The sequence below is a fragment of the Microcaecilia unicolor genome, chromosome 11, assembly GCF_901765095.1.
Source record: "Microcaecilia unicolor chromosome 11, aMicUni1.1, whole genome shotgun sequence".
Lineage (NCBI taxonomy): Eukaryota > Metazoa > Chordata > Amphibia > Gymnophiona > Siphonopidae > Microcaecilia > Microcaecilia unicolor.
Window position 1 is genome coordinate 37,302,727 of NC_044041.1, and position 21,815 is coordinate 37,324,541.

General features: G+C 44.8%; 1 protein-coding gene across 1 annotated transcript in view; it reads left to right on the top strand.

Annotated features, from left to right (window-relative positions):
• Positions 1-21,815, top strand: part of WDR66 (WD repeat domain 66) — a 428,322-nt gene that overhangs the window by 182,182 nt on the left and 224,325 nt on the right. Inside the window, exon 11 of the mRNA XM_030218324.1 lies at positions 17,440-17,634. Within this exon, the coding sequence (XP_030074184.1) occupies positions 17,440-17,634 (195 nt within the window). The remainder of the gene's footprint in view (positions 1-17,439; positions 17,635-21,815) is intronic.

Sequence of the window (21,815 nt, forward strand, 5' to 3'; positions counted from 1 at the left end):
CCCCTTTGGTCTTACGGCCTGGCTATTGAGCGGCAGCGTCTGAGGAAGAAGGGCTTCTCAGACAAGGTCATCGCCACTATGCTAAGAGCGAGGAAGCGCTCTACTTCTACTGCTTACGCCAGGGTTTGGCGTATCTTTGCAGCGTGGTGTGAAGCAGGCTCACTTTCTCCCTTCACTGCTCCAATTTCTTCAGTGTTGACGTTCCTGCAAGAAGGTCTGGAGAAAGGCCTGTCGCTCAGTTCCCTTAAAGTCCAGGTAGCGGCTCTGGCTTGCTTCAGGGGCCGCCTGAAGGGTGCTTCCCTGGCTTCGCAGCCAGATGTGGTGCGCTTTCTCAAGGGAGTTAATCACCTGCGCCCTCCTCTGCACTCAGTGGTGCCTGCGTGGAATCTCAACCTGGTACTAAGAGCATTGCAGAAGCCGCCTTTTGAACCCTTGTCGAGGGCATCTCTGAAAGACCTGACGTTGAAAGCAGTCTTTTTGGTGGCTATCACTTCAGCCAGAAGAGTTTCCGAGCTCCAGGCGCTCTCATGTCGAGAGCCCTTTCTGCAGTTCACTGAGGCAGGAGTGACTATTCGCACAGTGCCTTCCTTCCTGCCCAAGATTGTTTCTCGCTTCCATGTGAATCAGCAGCTCTGTCTCCCTTCCTTTCGTAGGGAGGACTACCCAGAGGAGTACTCTGCTCTTAAATATCTGGATGTGAGACGAGTCATCATCAGATACTTGGAAGTGACCAATGATTTCCGGAAATCGGATCATCTGTTTGTCCTGTTTGCAGGTCCTCGTAAGGGTCTGCAGGCTGCTAAGCCTACAGTGGCAAGATGGGTCAAGGAAGCCATTGCAGCGGCTTATGTGGCCGCGGGGAAGGTGCCGCCTATCCAGCTGAAGGCTCACTCCACGAGAGCTCAGGCGGCCTCGATGGCAGAGGCCGGATCCGTCTCCTTGGAAGAGATATGCAAGGCGGCAACTTGGGCTTCGGCTCATACATTCTCCAAGCATTACCGTTTGACTGTGGCTGCACAGGCGGAGGCCCGGTTTGGAGCTTCAGTGTTGAGGTCAGGGATTTCAATGTCCCGCCCTGGGTGAGTACTGCTTCGGTACATCCCACCAGTCTATGGATTGATCAGCTTGATGATATGGAAGGTAAAATTATGTATAATCATACCTGATAATTTTCTTTCCATTAATCATAGCTGATCAATCCATAGCCCCTCCCAGATATCTGTACTGTTTTTATTCTGGTTGCATTTCAGGTTCAAGTTTAGTCTTCAGTTACTTCAGAAAGACTTCGTGTTCAAGTTTTTTCACTTGGATTCTTCAAGAGTTAAGACGAGTTTGTGTTACAGTGAGCTGCTGCATTCCTCTCCCCTCCGTTTTACGGGGCTGGATTGAGACTTAAAATTCTGCCGGCACTCCCTCCCGCTTCGTGCGGCTGTAGGGCAGCTTTGTACCCCTCCCGCTTCGGCGGTGTTAGGGTCAGTCAGCTCCTCCCGCGGTTGCGGTTGCAGGATAAGCCAGATCCCCCCGCATCGGCGGGTGTGGTGTCCCTCCCCCGCTCCGCGGGGATGAGCTGGACGGATTCCCCTCCCCCACTTGTGTGGGGATGAGCTGGGTTAATTCCCCTCCCCCGTTTCGGCGGTGGTGAGCTGGGCAGAGTGTCCCTTCGTGGGTGTAATTCTCTAAGTGCTAAGTCCTGCGGATGGAGCTTTGATATCGACATACTGAGGAGTTTCCGGCAGCACATGACCACATATAGGGAGGCAAAAGTTTGCTCTCTATCTCCACCTGCTGGTAGATGGACACAACCCACCAGTCTATGGATTGATCAGCTATGATTAATGGAAAGAAAATTATCAGGTATGATTATACATAATTTTACCTTCGACCTTCATGGCTTCTACTCCTAGGGGTGTATCCGCTGCTGGTGTTGGGGAGAACACCGGCCTGGAGGGTGAATTATCACTCAGCCCCGCTGGCCCGTCTACTCCTCCGCTCCCGCGACCTTCCAGAAGTTTTGTGCCGGAGAGGGTGATTCCGGGTTCTCCGAAGGAGGGGCAAACTCCGATGGTGTCCAACGAGGCGGAGGATTCCCAGCATTTTCGAGCGACGGAGACGGCTCCCTCGAGGGAACTTAATGTTCTACAGGCTGAAACAACTTTGCTACTCGCGGGGACACAACCTCTGGTAAAACCTGCCGAAATTTCACTGGAGACTATTTGGTCGGCTCTGGAAAGCCTTCACAAGGTCTGTTTATCCTTTATTTCTGTGTCTCTAAATAATGCGGCTCAAGTGAAATCTTTGAATTCTGGCTTAGAAACTATTTCAAATAAGCAATTGAAAATGGAGGGAGAATTGAAGAAAATAAATGAAGTTCAGACTCAAGTAGTGGGAGAGAAGCTGATGATAGCGCTAAAAATTGAAAATTTAGAAAACTCTATGCGGAATCAAAATTTAAGACTTTTGAACTTTCCCTTGAATGACTTAATTTCACCAAAGGAGATGTTTTTTAAATTTAAATGCAAACATACCAGGCTATAATCTATTTAGGAAGGATAGAGAGGGTCGAAAAGGTGGAGGAGTAGCTCTGTATGTAAAGAATGATATCATGGCGACTGAAATGACAGGGACCTGGGGAAAGGAAGAAGCGATATGGATCACCTTAAAAAGAGAGGATAGAACCTCTGTCCACGTGGGTGCTGTCTACAGACCCTCGACACAATTAGAGGAACTAGATAAAGATCTGATCGCAGATATTCAAAAATTAGGAACGAAAAAAGAGGTTCTGTTGATGGGAGATTTCAATCTGCCGGATGTAGATTGGAAGGTTCCGACTGCAAAATCGGAAAGAAGTAGAGAGATCGTGGATGCCTTCCAAAGTGCTCTGCTCAGACAAATTGTGACGGAACCCACGAGGGAGGGAGCGATGCTGGATCTGGTGCTCACAAATGGGGATAGTGTGTCAAGTGTCCGAGTGGGTGCACATCTGGGAAGCAGTGACCATCAAACGGTTTGGTTTGATATGACGGCTGAAGTGGAGGGCGGCCACTCTAAACTCAAAATCCTGGATTTCAAGCGTGCTGACTTTAGTAAAATGGGGGAATACCTGAGGAAGGAGCTGATGGGCTGGGAGGATGTACAAGAAGTGGAAGGACAGTGGTCCAGGCTGAAAGAAGTAATAAATAGGGCCACAGACCTTTATGTAAGGAGAGTAAATAAAAGCAAGAGAAAAATGAAACCGATATGGTTCTCCAAGCAAGTGGCTGAGAAAATAAAGGCTAAAGAGTTAGTGTTCCAGAAATATAGAAAATCTCAAGAAGAGGAACACGGGGAGGAATACTGGATGAAACTGAAAGAAGCCAAGAGAGAGGTATGTCTGGCGAAGGCGCAAGCGGAAGAACAAATGGCTAGAAATGTAAGGAGGAGAGACAAAAATTTCTTCAGGTATATTAGTGAAAGGAGGATGACTAAAAAGGGAATTGTGAGACTAAAAGATACAGCGAAATACTATGTAGATAATGATGAAGAAAAAGCCAATTTGCTAAATAGATACTTTTGTTCTGTTTTCACTGAAGAAAATCCTGGAGAAGGACCACGAGGGACTGGCAAAAGTACACCTGAGAATGGAGTGGATAGAGCACCGTTCACGGAAGAGAGTGTGTATCAACAACTTGGAAAGCTAAAGGTGGACAAAGCCATGGGACCGGATGGGATCCACCCCAGAATATTGAGGGAGCTCAGAGAGGTTCTGGCGGGTCCTCTTAAAGATTTGTTTAATAAATCCTTGGAGACTGGAGAGGTTCCAAATGATTGGAGAACGGCGGATGTGGTCCCTCTTCACAAAAGTGGTGATAGAGAAGAAGCTGGAAACTACAGGCCGGTAAGCCTCACTTTGGTTATTGGAAAAGTAATGGACGCGATGCTGAAGGAAAGGATAGTGAATTTCCTGGAAGCCAATAAGTTGCAAGATCCGAGACAACATGGTTTTACCAGAGGGAAATCGTGCCAAACGAATCTCATTGAATTCTTTGATTGGGTAACTGGAGAATTGAATCATCGACATGCTATAGACGTAATCTACTTAGATTTTAGCAAAGCTTTTGACACGGTTCCCCACAGGAGGCTCTTAAATAAACTCGAAGGCCGGAAGATAGGTCCCGAAGTGGTGAACTGGATTAGGAACTGGTTGACGGACAGACGACAGAGGGTCTAGGGAAAGGTGAGTAGTGGAGTGCCTCAGGGATCGGTGCTGGGGCTGATTCTGTTTAATATATTTGTGAGTGACATTGCCGAAGGGTTAGAAGGTAAAGTTTGCCTATTTACGGATGATACTAAGATTTGCAACAGAGTGGACACCCGGGAGGGAGTGGAAAACATGAAAAAGGATCTGAGGAAGCTAGAAGAATGGTCTAAGGTTTGGCAATTAAAATTCAATGCGAAGAAATGCAAAGTGATGCACTTAGGGAGTAGAAACCCAAGAGAGACTTATGTGTTAGGCGGTGAGAGTCTGATAGGTACTGAGGGGGAGAGGGATCTTGGTGTGATAGTATCCGAGGATCTGAAGTCGACGAAACAGTGTGACAAGGCGGTGGCCGTAGCGAGAAGGTTGCTAGGCTGTATAGAGAGAGGTGTGATCAGCAGAAGAAAGGAAGTGTTGATGCCCCTGTAGAAGTCGTTGGTGAGGCCCTACCTGGAATATTGTGTTCAGTTTTGGAGGCCGTACCTTGCGAAGGATGTTAAAAAAATGGAAGCGGTGCAAAGAAAAGCTACGAGAATGGTACGGGATTTGCATTCCAAGACGTATGAAGAGAGACTTGCTGACCTGAACATGTATACCCTGGAGGAAAGGAGGAACAGGGGTGATATGATACAGACTTTCAAATATTTTAAAAGGTATTAATCCGCAAACAAATCTTTTCCGGAGATGGGAAGGCGGTAGAAGGAGAGGACATGAAATGAGATTGAAGGGGGGGCAGACTCAGGAAAGATGTTGTGAAGTATTTTTTCACGGAGAGGGTGGTGGATGCTTGGAATGCCCTCCCGCGGGAGGTGGTGGAGATGAAAACGGTAACGGAATTCAAACATGCGTGGGATATGCATAAAGGAATCCTGTGCAGAAGGAATGGATCCTCAGAAGCTTAGCCGAAATTGGGTAGCGGAGCAGGTGGGGGGAAGAGGGGTTGGTGGTTGGGAGTCGAGGATAGTGGAGGGCAGACTTATACGGTCTGTGCCAGAGCCGGTGATGGGAGGCGGGACTGGTGGTTGGGAGGCGGGAAGTACTGCTTGTACGGTCTGTGCCCTGAATAAGGCAGGTACAAATCAAGGTAAGGTATACACATATGAGTTTGTCTTGTTGGGCAGACTGGATGGACCGTGCAGGTCTTTTTCTGCCGTCATCTACTATGTTACTATACTATGTTCTAAGAGAGGAGTTTAAATACTCCGAACAAATGTATCCTTCCGTCCATAAAATATACTATTTGCCTGTAAAAACTAAAGCAACTTCAGGAGATCGAAAAAAAATCAAACAGATGATCTGGACTTAACTACTTTTCTTGAACAATCCAAGGAAGAAGAAAAAAGGCAATCTATGTTGATAGTAAAATTTGTATTTCTTCAAGATAAGGATGCTTTATTAAAACTTTATTTCCAGAGAACTAAAATAGACTTTTTGGGAGGGAGAATATTTATCTTCCCTGATGTATCTAAGTGGACACAAAATCGTAGAAAAAAGTTTCTGGAATTGAGACAAGATGTAATTTCATTGCAGGCGAAATTTCAACTACGTTTCCCATGCAAGTGTTTGGTATTATATGGAGACAAGAAATATATTTTCTATGAGGTAGTGCAGCTTTTAGATTTTATACAGGCCCGGAGGCAACCGGAACAAACCTCATAGGTTACGGGCTTTATGAAAAAAAAGGGGGGGAAAAAAGGAGCTAAATATTTCTTATTGTATTATTTTTTTGACTATTACTAACTCCTCTTAGTAGTTATTAGGGCATCATGGATTTTCTTCTTTTTCCTTTTTGTGGACTAATTAGAGCAAAGAATTTAATCTGTTATATGTTTTTTTTTAGAATTAGGTGAAATTAATTGTGTATCTTATGCTCTGTAATATTTCCGCAAAGATTTTTTCTTTGTAAATCAATATTCAAATTATAAATAAATAAGTTAAAAAAAAACATCAGGTCAATAACTGAAGGAGGGAGGCTGAAGACGAGCAGGACTGGAACAATAGAACTGAAGACTGTAGGAGATGAGGCTGAAGACGAGTAGGACTGGAACAGTAGGACCGAAAGGCTGGAGCAGATGAGGCTGAAGACGAGTAGGACTGGAACAGTAGGACCGAAAGGCTGGAGCAGATGAGGCTGAAGACGAGCAGGACTGGAACAGGCTGGAACAGTAGGACCGAAAGGCTGGAGCAGATGAGGCTGAAGACGAGCAGGACTGGAACAGGCTGGAACGAGTAGGATCGAAGGCTGGAGCAGAAGAGGCTGAAGACGAGTAGGACTGGAACAGGCTGGAGCAGATGAGGCTGAAGACGAGCAGGACTGGAACAGGCTGGAGCAGAAGGACCGAAGGCTGGAGCAGATGAGGCTGAAGATGAGTAGGACTACAACAGGCTGGAGCAGAAGGCGAGCAGCACGCAGAGGTAGGAGCAGATGATGCAGGCTGGAGCTGAAGAGCAGAGGTTGGAGCTGATGATTAAGGTTGGATGCAGGCTGGGGCAGATGATGTAGGCAGGAACAGAGGATGCAGGCAGGGACAAAAGGATGGAGGGACATAGGAGTAGAGGCAGGAGAAGATGATGCAGGTTGGATGGAGGCCGGAGCTGAAGAGCAGAGGCTGGAGCCGATGATCAAGGTTGGATGCAGGCTGGGGCAGATGATGCAAGTAGGTTTGATGCAGGCTGGTTGCAGGTTGGATGCAGGCAGGTTGGATGCAGGCTGGGGCAGATGATGCAAGCAGGGGCAGAGGATGCAGGCTGGAGGAACAGGGCAGGAGTCGAAGCTTGCTGGTTCCTATGCTGCAGGGGCAGAGGATGTAGGCTGGAGGAACAGGGCAGGAGTTGAAGCTTGCTGGTTCCTATGCTGCAATGTGAGTGGTGCCTCCTTTGGATAAGTGCCCCTCTAACAGTGGCGATGGCGGTTAGCACCACGTGGCCGGCCCTGCGATACCAGCAACCGCCGATCCGCTTAACTGCACCCGCTGGTTCAACGGCTGTGTTCCTGGACTCCACCGCGCTCCCACCGCACCTCCACTCACTCCACCACTCCGTCGAGCGTTCAATCAGGCGGCAGCCACTCCAGGGCCAGCAAGGCCAGCAGCAATGGGCCGTCCGGGAGGGCAGCGGCAGGGGCCCCAATCAATAGACAAAAACCTTGGCCGTGGCGCCAAGTGTCGGCAATGGCAGTAGGCACGGCGCCACCGGATCAACTACAGGAGCGGCACCAGGCAGCGCACGATGCACGGCGGCGGCCACACCACACCTTGGCACCCACAAAATGCCCCGCAAGACGCCCCGGACACGAACAGGGCGGAGGCAAGGCACGACGCTCCGCGGCCAAACAGCCGGACGCACGCGGAGACCCCGATCCACTCCAGCACAGAACCACTCACAGTAGGTCTGCCTGCGTGGGGGCCGATTTCAGGCTAGGTTCAGGGTGAAATTTGGCCAATTCCTAGCTAGTTCGCCGGAGCTAGTTGTTATCATGTTCTTTAGGCGGCGGCCATCGTCAGTAATATAATTGTGTCAGAAATGTACCAGAATGTTTAATAAAGATTAGGTAATTGAAAAAAAAAAAAGATTGTTATTAAAATCTTGGGGTGGGGGTAGGGGCCCAGGAGCCTGAAAGGTTGTGGGGGAGATGCAATGCTGAAGGTTCACTTAGGTGCCTAATGCCCTAGGAAGAGACGGCTGTATTGCATTTTGGTGCCCACAGTTTAAATCCAGCTCTGCATATAGTTATTAGCTATACTCGGCTTTAGAATTCCATGCAAGGTTTTATGCACAGGTGCACCTAAAGTGGCTAATTTTATAAAACTTTTTCTAAATTTAAAGCCTGTTTTACAGGCAGAAAGGGGCTTCCTTAGCATCCCTCCGGACCGGCCCAGGATCTGACTGATGGTTTAGCACTCCTTCCAGTAGATGGAGACTGAGAACTCTGACTCTAGTGAGCCAATAAGAGCTCTGGCTATCTAGACCTAGATTCAGTATTCTCAGTCTCCAACAGGTGGAAGGAGGTGAGGCTGAGGTCTGTGGGGATCTCTTTAAGCCTCAGGGGTGCTACACTAAGTTCCCCTATTTTCCTCCTATCTTCTGGCATCGATAGGCAGTTCTGATTGTGCAGGGAACTGCTCAGCCTCTTCGGCGGAAGAGTGTTGAAGCTTGGGGAGAGACAGCCACATTATTAAAAAAACAAAAAACAAACCTGGGTGCAAGCAAGCAGGGCAGCTCTATCTCCATCGGTTTTAACTGCACTTTGGCTTTCCTCTGTCTCTTCACCGCAGTAGTGCGGTTTTCTTGGTCATTTAATAAAAAGAAAAGATTATCCCACAGGAGCTGCGCTATGGTGGAGAGAGAATGAGCTGTCTGTCAGCATCGGGGAGTCGGAGTGAGCAGCACATGTAAATATTGCATCATTAGAAATTTCTCCTGTGGCTGGCCCTTTTCTCTCAGCCCCTTCAGTGGTCACGGCTCCTCTGGCTCTCACTGCAGAGGCAGTTAGCTCTCCCATCTTAGCAGGAAAAGCTGCCATTTTGTCAGCTTCTAGTGGTTCGGAGGACTGTCTCTCTTCTTTCTTGCCCCAGTCAGCAAAACGTTCAACAGTAGTGCTGCCGGAGAAATTAGGACTCCAGGAGGGAGGTTTCCCTCCTGAGTTTGTCCTTCAAATGTATCAGGTGTTTTTATTAAAGAAATCAGGTCCTGCTTCTACCCCTTCAGGAGGAACCTTAGCTAAGCAAGTAGCTCCTGCAAAGAGAGCTAGAAGGTCCTAGGACCTGGAGGAGGATCAGGCTTCTGATCCAGATTAGGACATGCCCTCTCTGGAAGAGGTAGATGTGTTAGGAGAGTAGCAGTTGATGGAGGACACCGGTTCTACTGACCCAGGGGCAGAATCTTTGCTCCCGGGGGAAGATCCTTCGGTTGTTAGAATTTTCCACAAGGAGGATTTACAGGAACTCATTTCATTGTTAGCGACCACTTTACATTTTGAGGATGAGCAGCCCATGGTCCTAGAGGGCCTTAAGGTGGATCTGCTGGTAAAAGGCATTAGATGTCCTGGAAAAACTTTTCTTATACACCAGGATATTAGAGACATCATTCAGGCTGAATGGGATGTGCCAGATTCGCATTTTTGTCCAGCTAGGTCTGGTGGGGAAGAACCACCACAAAGGTGGAGGTACTCTAAGATCCTACATAGGAAAATGCACAAAGCAGAGAGTAGGAAAAGTAGGCTTTTCCAAGAAACTGGAGAAGACGTATGTTGAAAATCAAACCTTTATTCCAAGAAAAACACTGACACACTTGATTCTGACTCGACACAGCTGTGTTTCGGCGCTGAAATGCACCTTCATCAGGAGTCTTATAAAAAATAGCTGATCTGTTATATGATGTTATATCAGATATGGCTATCGTCCAAATGCTCTGCCAGGAACGATCTCCGTGGTGTGCAAGTCATTCCTATGTATAACGTCAATGAAGAAAAAGCTTTATCTGGTTCCAGATGCAGACAAATACCTTCTTAAAATACCTGTGGTAGATACAGTAGTCTCGGCTGTGACTAAGCGTAATACGGTGCTTGTTGATGGAGGCACAGCTCTTTGAGATGTTCAGGATTGTCAGATGGAAGTTCTTTTAGAGTAGTTTTGACCTCTCTTCCTTAGCAGTACAGGCGGCCATTTGTGGTTCCTTAGTGGCTAGGGTGTGCTTTCGATGAGCCAAAAGTGTCTTGGACAGAGCTTCGGATGATTTGTCTTCTATAGACTGTAAAGGGGGGGGGGGGTCCGCTTCCTCCTCTTGGGTGGAGCCAGCAAGCCTGCAGGGCTCCCAGGGTTCCAGGACAGAATGCTGCTGATACTGGGACTCAGGGCCAAAGTATTTTATTATCAAGGCAATTTCATACCAAAAATCATAATATATTCTTCAAAAGAAAAAGGTACAGTCCTCGTAAGGTACTCTTCAAAAGAAAAAAAGGTACAGTCCGGGTCCCAAAATCCCTCAGCAAATGCTCAGCTGCTCAAGACCTCAGGTCTTCTATTAGGGCATTAGCTTTCCCTTTCTCCTCCTTCAGAAGGATTTAGTAAGAGTTCAGCACACTTCCAATATAGCACAACAGTTCAGAACAAATCTTCATGGACAGTTTTTGCACATCAAACCAATACCACAAATCACCTGCCTTTTCACAGCATAGAGGGAACCCTGTAAGGAGCAGGGTTGGCAGTTTCTCCCACCTCTCAGCACCACGTCCGGTGTGGCTTCCTCCACTGCCTTCAAGTGCTGGGCTGGGCAACCTTTGAATTCTCCCACTCCATGGTAGCTGGCTCCTCTCCCTGGGGCAGTTTGCACAAGGTCTGTGGTTCCCTCAGGCGGCGTACTACTCGATCAACATCTTGGAAACCAGTGCAATTCGGTTAGCTCTGGAAGCATTTCACTCACTGCTAGAGAGCAAGTTGATACACTTTCTTTCAGACAACGCAACGGCAGTGGCTTATGTCATTACAGCAGGAAACATCAAGGCTCATGGTGTGGGCGGAGCTTCATCTGGCCGCCCTCTCAGCTTCCCATGTAGCAGGGATGGAGAACATTCAGGTGGATTTTCTCCTGGATCTGGGAGAGTGGTCTCTCAGTCCGCAGTCATTCCAAGCAATAGTGGATTGTTGGGGACTACCAATCATGGATCTCTTAGCCACAAGTCTCAACACAAAGGTGCCCCGCTTCTTCAGTTGCAGAAAAGATATTGGAGGGAGTGGATGCTCTTCTCCAGCCGTGGCCTTTGGGCCTTCTCTATGAGTTTCTGTGGCCTCTTCTGGGATGACTCATGCAGCAGATCAAGGTACACGAAGGCCCAGTGATCTTGGTAGCTTTGTATTGGCCCTGCAGACCCTGGTACACAGATCTCATGCGCCTCGTGGTTAACCCTCCTCTACGGTTTCCGGACTCTCCCGGCCTTCTGGTCCAGGGTCCGATTCTTCATTCAGATCCGGCTTGGTTTTGTTTTATGACCTGGCTCTTGAACGGGCTTGATTGATGAAGAGAGGTTACTCTTCTAAGGTAATTTCCACCATGCTTCAATCGCGACGTTGGTCGATGTATCTGAATTATATTAGAACATGGCGGATTTTTGAGGCATAGTGTGCTGATCGGGACATTTCTCCCTTGCGTGCTTCTATAGCAGAGCTTTTGGATTTTTTGCAACATTGGTTTGATAAGGTCTTGGCTCTCACTTCTCTTTTTTATTAATCAGCCAAGTTAACAATATCTTGGAGACTAAAGCTCCTGTACATTTCCAAAATAGCAACATTCAAGCAAATTCCAACTTCCAAATTTTTCCTCCCTTTAACCCCTGTCCCTCCCCACCCCCCCTCCCTTCATCTGGTTTATGTCACCTGCCTTCCGTTATCTCCTCTCAACACCCCCTCCAATTGCAACCATTCCTCTGCATTAGGGTTATATTTACCCCTGCGTCTATCTGTCAACTTTTCCAATCCTATCAATTTTCCCTTCCAATCCTGCCCTGTTGGTCCTGTCGTCTGTTTCCATTTCAATGCTATGGTTGTTTTTGCTAGGCACATTCGTTTAATTCTACATTGCCATTTCTTCCTGCCCTTGTTTCCCCAACCCAACAAGCACCACTTGGGATCACAAGGAAACTGGGCCCCTACTGCTGTGGTTATCAAACCCGTGATGTCCTTCCAAAACCCCTGTATCATCGGGCATTCCCACCATATGTGAAAGTATGTTCCCTTCCCCCTCATGCATCTCCAGCAAACATCCGAGGTATTAGGGTACATGGCTTTTACTCTATCTGGGGTGTAATACCAGCGACTCAGTATCTTATAAGCATTTTCCTTGATGAGTACGCATATTGATGCTTTTTTAACCTCCAAACATATTTTCTTCCACTCCCCCTCCCCAAGCTCCATTTTTAGATCTCCCTCCCAGGCCTTCATATATGGTAGCTTGACAAATTGTGATCCCCTGATATGTTCATAAAGCTTGGAAATCCCTTTCCCACTCAATCCGATGGCCCCCCATAAATTTTCAAACTTTTCATTTTCTGGGAGACCCCCCTTGTGCCATTGTTCTTTCACCATACAGTTTTTGACCTGTAAATAAGCATACAGGTCAGTTTCAGGGAGATCATATTCCTTACTAAGCACTGCATAGCTCTTAATAGATCCATCCACCAGGAACTCTCGAAATCTAATCAACCCTTTCTGAATCCAGGTGTGGAATATCTTATTCTCCCCCCACCCCTGGGAAACCCAGCTCCTGAGTTAGCCAGGCATAGGTAGATCTACTCTGTGTCCCCCTTAATTTCGTTTTAAGCTTATCCCACAATATAAGCAAATGGGAGATGAGTGGATTCAATGTCAAGGTCCTATATTTATGTTCTGGGAAAGACCCCCACAAAAGAGCGTCTAGTCTGCCCTCTTGTACAAAGATCTGCTCAAACCGTGTCACCGGAGATAAATCCATCCTACTCCAAACTCTAATTTGCCTAAGCTGGGCCGCCCAGTAGTACCATGTTATATTGGGCATACCCCTTCCCCCTTGTTCTACCGCCTTCCACATGATTCTCCTTGACAGCCTTGCTGGGTGCCCTCCCCAGACAAACCCCCCCTATTTCTGCTTGTATTTTCTGTAACTCCCTCTTAGGGACCAGATTAGGCAAAGTTTGAAATAAGAATAGCAACCTGGGAAGTATATTCATTTTGACCGCTGCTATTCGGCCCCACCACGAAAGCCAGCCCATCTTCCATCTACTCAGTTCCCTCTGGATTGCCGCTATGAGTGGTACATAGTTTAGCTAATACAATGTAGTGAGGTCTCGCGGAATATGGATGCCCAGATACTTAAAGCTACTGGCCGCCCACCGAAAGGCGAATCCCCTCCCCATCTGCTCCACCTCCTGGTCTGTTACCACTATCCCCATGAGCTCAGATTTGTCAAAATTTAAAGCCTGACAGTCTCCCAAAGGAATTCAATTCCTCACTTCTCTTAAAGTGCAAGTTTAGGCTTTGTCTTGCCTTCGGGGGCGCGTGCAAGGCAAGACTTTAGCTAGAGATGATCCCATCATTCTCGATCTATGCCCCCCTGGCTATAAAATCTCACACTGGGCCAGAAAAGAAGAAAGAGGCGGAGGCATAGCGCTCATCTACAAATCAAATTTCTCTGCTGAGACCATTTCTGAAACCATTACACTACAACTTGAAATTGCTTCAATCAAACTTCACAGTCCCGCGTTATTTGATCATCTAACTTGTATTCTATTTTACAGACCTCCCATTAACTGGAACAACAACCAGCCCACCTTCATGGACTTTATATCAAACACTTGCATCAATAATTCCAATGTACTACTAATCAGAGACTTAAACATACATTTAGAAGATTCCAACTCTGCCTGCACCCGTGAATATAAAGATCTCCTCTGTAACCTCAACCTTCCTCCTATTCAACCTACCCATTGCAAAGCCCACTCACTCAATATCATCTCTTACAAATTCTCTATGGACCAAAACAGCTACATATCCGATATCAACTGGTCTCCCACCCCCTGGTCGGATCACCTTAAATCGACACTACTCTTACACTGGTGAAAAAATGGCCAGCCAAAAACACAAGACTTTGCAAAAATCATCACTAGAGGACAGATCAACAAGGAAAGGTTCTGGGAACAAATTTACAACAACAACTGGTCTACCCAATCAGACTCAAATCACTTCCTAACAGAATGGGCCAACAGATGCAAACTTATACTGGATGAAATATCCCCATTACGCACTAAACCTGTATGCAGGCGCAACCCATCACCATGGTTTAACGACCTACTGAAAAACCTAAAATCACAAACCAGGAAATAGAAAAAACATGGAGTAAATCTAAAAACAACCTCACCTACAATGCATGGAAGCAGTCACACAGAAAGTACAAAAATGCCATTAAATGAGCTAAAAGATCCTACTACACACAAACAATTACAACCAGTGGCACAGACATAAAAAAACAATACCAACTCATAAAAAACCTACTCAACACCAACCCAATCACATCCTCACCCTCAAACTACCCATCTGCAAACCAACTAGCCAAATACTTCAATGATAAAATTACCAATCTTTGCAGCACGATACCCCAAGATTGTGCAAATATCGATAACTTTCTTGACGAATTGGACCCCTACATAGATGAAATCCCAGCTGACTGCTCATGGACAAATTTCAACCCCTCACCACTAAAGAAATTTCTACGGCAATCACCAAGCTCTCTAAATCTTACTGCCATCTCAACCCATGTCCCAATTACCTAATGAAAGATGCCCCAGAACGCTTTATCACAGAACTTACCTCACACCTAAACTTCCTGCTACAACAAGGCTCATTCCCTACGGAACATGGCAATATACTACTCACACCAATACCTAAGAACCCCAAGAAACCAGCGAGTGATGTCACCAACTACCAACTAATTAATTGTTGGAAAACAGGGTGACCTCCCAATTAAACGACTTTATACAAAAATTCTCCATCCTACATGAATCACAATCGGGTTTCCGTTCAGCCCACAGTACAGAAACCGTCCTACTACTACTACTACTTATCATTTCTAAAGTGCTCTAATATCCAAATTCAAACAGGAAATCGCATTTGGAAACAGCATCCTCCTCTTACAATTCGATTTATCCAGTGCATTCGACATGGTAAATCACAATATCCTAACCAAACTACTGGATAAACCCGGAAACATCATTAATTGGATAAAAGGCTTCATCACCTCAAGATCTTACCAAGTCAAATCAACCTCAACTACCTCATCCCCATGGTCACCAGACTGCGGTGTACCTCAAGGTTCCTCTCTATCCCCGATCCTTTTCAATCTTATGATGATCCCACTAGCAAAAGCTCTATTCAGACACGGTCTCAACCCTTTCATATATGCTGATGACGTCACCATATTTATTCCCTTCAAATCTAATCTAACTGAAATTTTTGACAAAATATCCTTGGGCAAGCACATCTTAACCACTTGGGCCAACGGCTTTATGATGAAAATGAACAAAGAAAAAACGCAATGCCTAATCCTCTCATCCCAGCACTCTGTGCCCCTCCCTACCAACCTTAACATCTCCGGCACCACAATCCCCATATCTGACAACTTAAAAATCCTTGGAGTGACATTAGATAACCATCTCTCGCTCGAAGATCACGCAAAATCCAGTACAAAGAAAATGTTCAACATGATGTGGATACTGAAACGCGTAAAACCATATCTCCCCCTGAAAACATTCCAGAACTTGGTGCAATCCACAGTACTTGCCCACGCTGACTACTGTAGCAGTATTTTCTTAGGCTGCAAGAACCATATTCTGAAAAAACTTCAGACTGCCCAAAATACAGCAGCCAGACTCATTTTTGGCAAACCACGATTTGAAAGTGCAACACCTCTTCGAAAAAAACTTCATTGGCTCCCTATCAAAGAACGAATCAGTTTCAAAGTCCACACACTAATCCACAAGATTATCCACGGTGAATCTCCAAGCTATATGCTCAACCTGATTGACCTCCCCACCAGGAACATGTCTACAATATCACGAACTTACCTCAACCTACATTACCCCAATTGCAAAGGACTCAAGTACAAAAACCTATTCTGGATCCAACTTCTCCTTCCTAGGCAGCCAACTCTGGAATGCCCTCCCCAGACCAATCTGATCACTCAATGACCATCTGCCCTTCCGGAAATCACTAAAAACCCATCTGTTATTAATTCCTAAGAACCTATCTATCCATCACATATCCAGGAGACAATGATAATGACCTAGACTACATCTCCCGCCACATTTTCCCCTGCCTATCCCTTGCTATATCCCCTTTCGCCTCATCAACCCCTCCCCAATGCTCACCTACCCTTGCTCTCACCTCTCCTACTCCCTTCACTCTTGCCCATCCCCTTCCGCCTCATCTACCCCTCCAATTGCTCACTTGCTCATCCTTCTACTACTCCCCTCATCCTTGCATCTCTACATTCTTATTTCTTTTATTACTCCGATAACACCCAACTTATTTCTCTTCATCAATACTTTGTAATCCCAATTACTATGTAAGCCGCATTGAACTTGCTTTGAGTGGGAAAGCGTGGGGTACAAACATAATAAATAAATATGTCATGTTTTTTTAAAGTGAGTAGGTCTCCATCATCATCCCTCTTGGGCTATCTTTCCAGCCTGGTATCTTAATATAGTTCTTTAGGTCCTTACTAGGTCGCCGTTTGAGCCATTGACATCTTATGCTCTTAAGGATTTGACGCTCAAAGCAGTATCTTTGGTAGCCATTGCCTCGGCTAGGAGGGTGTCGGAGTTGCAAGCTTTTTCCTGTAAGTTGCCAGTTTTGGAGTTTTCTAAGGTGTGAGTGGTGTTACGTCTTCTTCCTTCCTTTCTTTCTAAGGTCATATCGCAGTTTCATCTCTCTGTTGGTAGTTTTGCCTGTCTTAGATTCTTTTTCTTTCTCTCTCTCTCTCATATATATCCTGGGACGGAAAGCAAATTAGCAGGTAAGATCTAATTTCTCCTTTTCTAAAATTGCCTGATTACACAATCTCCGTACTTTGGGTAAAGCACAGGTGGAGTTGTGGTTTACACATTTTATAGAATATGCACATATACATGTGGAATATATGCACATATTTGCACAAAATTTGGAGTAATGTTTGCATTGCTATTTGTGCGCTATTGGTGTAGGTTTTGGGAGCTTATTTTGTAAAGCCACATAGATGCCTGTATTGCCTTTATGAAATTGACCCTTTTTTGGACTCTTCACACAGGTGCCCTGTTTGTTGTGTTTTTTAAAATCAGACCAAAAGGTCTTAGTTTATACAACACAGGTAATTAAGTCATTTAGCCACAGCACTCACTTCCCAGGTGCAAGGCTTCAGGGATCTTCTTTACTCACTTGTGCTTGGGTCCCTGGCTCTTGAATTGTAGAGAATACCTTCTGTGCATCCAGCACTGCTTTAGAGACTCTAAGGACAAATCCCATCCTCATGGGTGGGTTTTGCAGAGCTGTGTTTGGGGATGTAAGGAAGTCTCTTATGTTTGCTTACTTTCACCTATGTAAAGCTACTTGGTGATTCAGAGACAGAGCTCTAATGACCTCCCCCCTATACTCGTCCACTAGGTCCAAACCATCCTTAACCCCCACTTACCTTTGACTTCCTTCCAGGTATTTTGTGACTGGTGATATCAAAGGGCATATTAAACTATATGATGATCAACTTCAGCTTGTACTCTGGTATAGCAATTTTAAGCTGGGTCCAATCTGCAGCATTTCCTTTTCCAAAAATCCACCTCTGCCTCCAAATGACCAAACCAGATACCCCACCGATAGCACTCTACAGAGTCAGCAGTGCGCCATCAGGTGAGTCCTTGAATCACTGAATTCTTGATAACCTAATTTTTCTCATGCTTCTAGTTGTCATCTTTGTCATTTTTTCCATATACTTATTAGATTTAGAAGGTCATTTTAGAAGGGTTCAGTACAATTTACACATGTAAAAAACTAATTTAAAAGTGTGAATGGATATGTGTATTTAAATAGCGATTTTAGAAGAGCTGAAATAACACACATAGTTGAAACGGGTGTGTTATGAGCATGATTTGGATGGACCTTATAAATATACATATGTTTCATATTTTGCTTCAGAAATACTTCACACAATTTAAACGTTGGCGTTTATACCTGCTCCCAGGCATGAATAATTGTTATCAGCTGTTCGTTTGGACCTGGGAATTTAGAGGAGTGATTGGGGTGAGAGTGAATTGTGATTATCTCTCTGGTGTTCAAAGCATTTGAACTGGCAAAAAAAATGAGTTTTTGAGCTTGGCTCCTTAATTGGCTTTTCCTGGATGTGCAGCTTTGTAAAATCTGTCACTTACACATGTAAATGCTGGTACTTGCACACTTAGGTTGCCAACTGCGCTGTCTAAAGGTGTCAATGTAACATACATAGTAAATGACGGCAGATAAAGACCAGTATGGTCCATCCTGTCTGCCCAACAAGATAAACTCATTTTACATGGTAATAAACTCATGCTGGTATTTTCACATACAGAACCCTGAGTGATGGCACTCTTAACAATGTTTCTTTTGAAAATGGCTGTTCCTGTTCATGCTGCCAGCTTTTTTGCTGTCCTAAATTTGTCCACATATTTATTCAGATATCAGTCTGAATTTCGCCACTATCCAGATAGGGAAGGAAAGGGATTTTGGATTTGACTCACACTGTTTTCAATAGTAGCTCAAGATGAGTTACATTCAGGTGCTCTAGGTATTTCTCTGTATCTGGAGGGCTCACAATCTAAGTTTGTACCTGAGGCAATGGAGGGTTAAGTGACTTATCCAAACTCACAAGGAGCAACAGTGAGATTTGAAATTGGGCTAGCTCTGGTGCTGACTGCTTTACAGGTATGTTCCTCACCACCCACTATCTGGAGAGTGGCGCTGAATAGACTTGACCAAATTTAAAGATATTTAATCGGGTCAAGAGTTACTATTATGTAAAAGCCACCAATTCTGAAATCCTTCAAGTCTAGAATTTCATTTCATCCCACATCAGGAAGGGAAAAAAAATTCCAATGAAAAACTGTGCAAGAAAAAAATTCCCCCAAATGGTAACTCTGTGAATTGAGTAAAAGCTCCACCGTGCCTTTCTTTATCTGTGTTTCCTTGCACAGTCTTTCTGTGGATTCTTTTCTCTTCTTTAAGTAGCGGATAACTAAATCCTTGGACAGTGATGTTCTCTTTCAAAATGGTGTGAGCAGAGAGACTGAAAGGCTTTACATACATTTTTTTTTGCCTCACCTTTGTCTGCTTTTTGAATCAATTGAGTCAAAGGAGAGTTCTCTGCTTACAAGTCAAGACAGTTTGTTGTTCATTCATATGAATGAACAATTGATTTTAGACCCAAACAAGTTGTGAGTTAGTTTTCTACTGGGAGCATCCATTTTATGCAAGTGAGAGATTATCAGTCAATGATGTAATCATAGCTCTCACTTCTTACAGCAGGCCAGTAAGCTATATACTATATTAAACATGAAAATTACCCTTAAAAGCTGAGGTCTTCATCTTTTGTATATTTGTGTGTATGTATATATATATATATATAGCATTTTACACCGAGAAAGGTATACACACTTAAAAATACATGCTGCCAATGCATAGTACATACTTTTACATGGTATATGTTTATGAATTTCATGGGGTAGAAGTTGGGTGAAATTTTGAAATACATGTATATGTATTTAGTAAGAATTTAGTAAGAGAAATTATGCCTGCTTCTATAAGGTGTAACTTTGTAAGAGAGCTTTCAGGGAGGCTATTTTAACAAGACACATAGGTGTGTGTGTTAACTTTATAACATAGGTGCAGCATGTACACCTATGTTTTCGTAGCATAGTTGTCCATTTTTGACTACACATAATAAAGTGGCACACCTGTAAAAGCTTTTCTCTGTGGACAGATGCTACAGTCACACTTGTGGGTCACAACAGCCACATGTGTGGATGAAGTCACCACCCGATGGAGCTGACCTGGTCCCTTGTCTCAAAGCTCAGAAACCTCTGGAAAAGATTTCTGAACATGTGCAAGAGTTTCTGCCTAGCAGCTCTCCCCAGAGTGTCTCAGTTCATTGAAAAGTGTGCTTCAACCCTGAGTAGAGTGGGTGAGATAATGTAGCTGTTTGTTCTGCTGTCCACGGAAAGCATCTGTTACAGGTGTGTAGCTTCATTTCTCATGGACAAGCAGGATCACAGCAGCCACACATGTGGAGACTCCTCAAGCTTAAAGTTGCAAGAAATAAAACAACAGAAGAAAGAACTCCAAAAATTCTTTCAACTGTGTAAACATTTTCTTTTAAACTCTGTAAACATACATACATTTATTTATTTATTTTACGACCCAGAATAACTGAAGGCAGAGGATAGTTGAAGCATTAGCTATATATGTTGTACAATATTACTCCAAAAGTAGCACCCATTGAAGACATCATGCTTAGGCAAATGTTTTGTGAAAGTATGTATGGAGGACCAGGTGGTTGCTTTGCAGATGTCCTTTGCTGATGCCCAGCGCAAATGTGCTATTGATGCTGGTGTTCTGTGACCCTAAGTGAGGGCTTAGTGCTCGACGTAACATAACAGAAAAAATACAATCTGCGATCCACATGGATAGAGTTCTCTTTTTAACTGGGATGCCTTTTTTTATTTGGATTGTATGAAAGAAATATCTGCAATGATTCATTATGCAATACAGTCCACTTTAGATATTTCTGAAGAATGTGCTTACAGTTCAACATATGGATTCTCTGCTACTGCAGATCCACACACAGTGGTGAGAAGAAAACAGGTGGTATAATGCTTTGATTAATATGGATTATTACCTTTGGCAGAAATTTAGCATGTGTTCTCATAAGCACCCAATTACAGTAAAACTGAGTGTAAGGGTGCTAATGAATCAGGCTTGTAAATCACTAAGGGACCGTTTTACGAAAGCATGTCAAGCCTACAGTGGGCTTGCCATGTGGCAGTTTGGCTCTACCAACCCCCACCACATGCTATTCCCAGTGCTAGAAAATATTTTTGTATTTTCTAGCACCAGGGCGTCCCCAGCAGTAATTGCATTGCCCGGTTACTGCCAGGCTACCAAGAGAGCCCTTACCGCCTCCTAAATAGGAGGCGGTAAGAGCTTCCAGGAATCCAGGAAATGGCCACATGGCAAGTGTTTAACTTACTGCACGGCCATTTCCTTCTTTTAAAAACAAGGCCTTCTACAGACAATGGTAAAAGGGAGCCTCAGTGCGTGGCAAACCCGTGCACCGACGCCACCACAGGGCCCCTTTTACTGCCAGTTGGTAAAAGGAGCCCTAAATCTGCTTGTTGACATGATGGTAAGGGGAAACATTTTCCAAGAGAGAAAATTTAATTCTGCTGATTCCAGTGGTTCAAATGGTGGGGGTCTATAAGCTGGGAGAGGACCAGATTGAGATGACTGCTCAATTGGTCTCTGCTCAGTTTAGCCCCAGATATTCAGTGTCAGTGCCCACACATCACCCGGTACTGAAAAAAACAGGGCTAAATTAGCCAGCAATGGTCAGTGTTTATTTATTTTTTTGTTTTTGTTTTTTAAATATAACAGGAAGTCTTTATTGAGATTGAAAACACTTACATCTCATTTGAATAAACAACCACAAACATAATAGTGAAAGAAAACAGCAAGCCCAAAATGAAGGTACAAAAGAAACTTCCCTCTTTATAAGTTTTGACAAACCCTCCCATTCACCTAACAACAAACCCCCCCATTCCCCACAAGAAGAGAAGTTACACTCGCTACCCACCAGGCAGAGTCAACCCCAGTAAGATCTTAAGAGAGAAAACTTGTCAGTTAAAGTTGCGTTCTTTAATGTCCCCCAGACGCTTTTCCAGCTGGAATCAGGTTTCCTATGAATAGCAGTCAGCTTCTCTATTTGATAAATATAGTGAAGTTTACTTCTCCACAGTTGCAAAGAGGGAATTTGCGGGTTCTTCCAACAGGGAATGGGAATTGAC